This window comes from Manduca sexta, unplaced genomic scaffold, assembly GCF_014839805.1.
Source record: "Manduca sexta isolate Smith_Timp_Sample1 unplaced genomic scaffold, JHU_Msex_v1.0 HiC_scaffold_1662, whole genome shotgun sequence".
Taxonomy (NCBI): domain Eukaryota; kingdom Metazoa; phylum Arthropoda; class Insecta; order Lepidoptera; family Sphingidae; genus Manduca; species Manduca sexta.
In genome coordinates, this window is record NW_023592549.1 from 2,082 (window position 1) to 5,399 (window position 3,318).

Here is a 3,318-nt window from a genome sequence, read left to right on the forward strand (position 1 = left end):
TGCCCTTGGGATTTGAACCTGCGGATATTCGTCTTACCGATATACTGGTTACCAATTTCGGAGTCGGTGCCTAGTAACAATCACACATAGTTTTCGTACATTTGTTCATGTATTTATCTAGCTTAACTAGCAATTTAATGAGTAATGTTTATTTTTTATTAGGCACCGACTCCAAAATTGGTAACTAGTATATAGGTAATGTTAAATATTTTTTTGGTTTTGAAGGCGTTTTAATTTTTTGTTAAAAAGATTTTACCTTTTGCTTTTTTTGTGTTAGTAATAATCATATGGCAAACGCTCTTTCAAACATAAAAAGAATTTACTAAATAAGTCAATTCCTTTTCGCGTAACTTTTTACTGTTAAGGAGTTGTACTTTGCTTCATCAGCTCAGATAGTTAAGATGATTATTACTAACGCAAGTACGAACGGTTCTCCTCCTTTTTTGGAGTCGGTTAAAAATTTTGCAAATGGCATATTATCCTATCAATAAGTAAAACGGTACGATATGTCATTCTTTTACATAACGTTACCGTTAACCATTGTAGAAAGTCATCTTGGCAACGGGCTGAGGTTCACCATGCATACCTGCCTATTAACGAGTATAATAATAAATATATATATCAGACCTGTATTATATACTTGCCCACTGCTGCACGGGCCTCCTCTACTACTGAGAGGGATTAGGCCTTAGTCCACCACGCTGGCCTAGTGCGGATTGGTAGACTACACACTTCTAGAGAAGGTTGGACACATTGGTAGAGAACTTCTCAGGTATGCAGGTTTCCTCACGATGTTTTCCTTCACCGATAAAGCAAACGATAATTCACAAAGAATACACACATCATTTTTTAGAAAAATCAGACGTGTGGGCCCTTGGGATTTGAACCTGCGGACATTCGTCTCCGCAGTCCGTTCCACAACCAACTAGGCTATCGCTGCTATTAACGAGTATTTCTTTATAATTATAAGTATTAGTGGTCATACATTTTTTTTTCTATATGGACTTTAATCATGCCAAACCTCTCCAATCCGTGCGTTCAATGCGCCTAAAAAGAGGGACCAAGTTTTTTTCTTGTTTTAATATATTGATGAGCAGCGTAGTGCTACAAACCGCAACATCAATTAAACTACAGAGGGGGCCAAAGAATTAAATACTTATGCACAAAAACATGACCCCGATTCTATCGTAATTGTATTTCGCTCTGGCGTTTGGAGATGTAGTACATCTTGCGAAAATCAAGCGAGAAAGGCTTATGCATTTGGTTATTTCTGTCTTTTTGTCTAGTTACCGCCAAGATCTCGTTAAGGAGCAGGATCAGTCGTGGTGGTCGTTCAGTCTTTTTCTACATGGACTTTTATCATGCCAAATCTCTCCAATTCGTGCTCGCAATGCGCCTAAAAAGAAGTACCAAGTTTTTTCTTCTTGTTGAACAGCGTAATGCTATAAATCGCATAATTAATTAAGCTACAGAGAATCAAACAATTAAATACTTATGCACAAAAACATTACCCTGATTCTGTCGTAATTGCAAAGGCCCCTCAGAGTATTTCGCTCTGGTGTCTGGCGATTTACATCTCGCGAGAAAGGCTTATGCCTTTGGTTATTTCTGTCTTTCTGTCTAGTTACCCTCAAGATCTCGTTAAGGAGCAGGATCAGGCTATCAACAAATGAAGGTCCATGCCCACAAGAAACAAAGGTTTCTTTATCAGAATTTATGGCTGCGGTACCCTAAAAACTGAATGAAGCTGAAATATTATCATTATCAGGGTAAAACCCGATGTTGCCTCTAATGACTAATTAGCCTAATATAAATAATGTGATAATGGTCCACCAACAGTTATTTGAGGTCAGAATGGCGCAGTGGTTGGTTATAGCTTTTGCCTTATTCGCAGGTAATATTATTACAAGTTTTTTAATCTGAATATTGTGAATATGTGTTTAGAACAAGTGGAGTTAACTCTAGTAATACAGTCAATCTATTGTAAGGTCACATTCCATAAGTGATTCCAATTATTATCTCAGAATTAATCAGTACGTTTTCGTTTCAGGTACCGCCTCCGCGGCGTCGACTGCTTCCCGCATAGTCGGCGGGCAGCTGACGACCATCGACCGATACCCATCTCTTGTGCAAGTGGAATTTCTGGGCATCTTCACCAACACATGGGGCCAATCCTGTGCCGCCAACATCCTTAACAATTTTTACGTGCTGTCTGCAGCTCACTGCTTCGCTGGCTTGTAAGTGGCGTTGACATTCAATAATGCTGAGAGGAATGACAAACTCTTATTTCCGCAAATTTTCACAAATCATCAACTCATATTTTTTAATACTATTCTTAGTAAGTCTAAAGTCTTAGTAGTAATTCTAAAGTATTAATTTTTACAACCAATTTTTATTATAAGGTTTATACAGAACTCGTGTGAAACCCTAAAAATATGAGACAATACTGTGTGATTTCAAGCTATTATTCTTCTGAGGAAGACATCCAGCTCAAGATGATTCAGGTTAAGAACTACAACAACTATTTAATTCTTTTCCCTCAGATTTTACGACCGCTCCCGTAGACGTATACGAGGTGGCTCGACCTTCCGCAACACTGGCGGCGAAGTGATCGGTATCGTGCGAGAGTTCAATCACCCCGACTACAACATCATCCCTGGCGATGCTGACATCAACGTCGTCCGCTTGAGATCGCCCATCATCTACAACCCAGTGATGCAGCGAGCGACGATTGTGCCTCAGGGCTTTGAGATTCCTGACAATATGCCCGTTGTTCATGCTGGTTGGGGCGCTATTGAGGTATGTATTTCTTAACAACATAATAGTAATGGTAGTGATAAAAACTGTTTATGCGCGTTACGATTCATAAGCGTTCTCGTTTGCCTAGATAGGCATATAGATATAAGAACGAGTAATAAAGAATGATTAGTGGGAATGGATTTAAAAGTTATTTGCAAATCACTATTTTTTCCACCAGTGGCTAGGTCCTCAATCATCTCAGCTGCAAGACGTGACCATCTACACCGTGAACCGCCAGATCTGCGCCGAGAGGTATCTAACCCTCAATCCTCCTCGCCAAGTCACGGGGAACATGATCTGCGCTGGTATCCTGGACGTGGGAGGCAAGGACGCTTGTCAGGGTGACTCTGGCGGACCAATGTACCTCGGCGATATCATAGTTGGTGTTGTCTCGTGGGGACATGAGTGTGCCAACGACACCTACCCAGGAGTCAGCGCTGCTGTTGGACCCTACTCTGACTGGATCGTCGCTACTGCCGTTTAAGATTCTATTTTAGAGTAAATAAAGTTTTCGCTGTA

General features: G+C 40.4%; 1 protein-coding gene across 1 annotated transcript; it reads left to right on the plus strand.

The window, feature by feature from the left end:
- The first annotated feature begins 1,756 nt into the window (after positions 1–1,756).
- On the plus strand, positions 1,757–3,318 carry LOC119191578 (trypsin, alkaline C-like). The gene is made up of 4 exons (XM_037445470.1): positions 1,757–1,894; positions 2,051–2,237; positions 2,544–2,799; positions 2,978–3,318. The coding sequence occupies exons 1-4, from the start codon at positions 1,825–1,827 to the stop codon at positions 3,281–3,283; spliced, it is 819 nt and encodes a 272-aa protein (XP_037301367.1). The 5' UTR covers positions 1,757–1,824; the 3' UTR covers positions 3,284–3,318.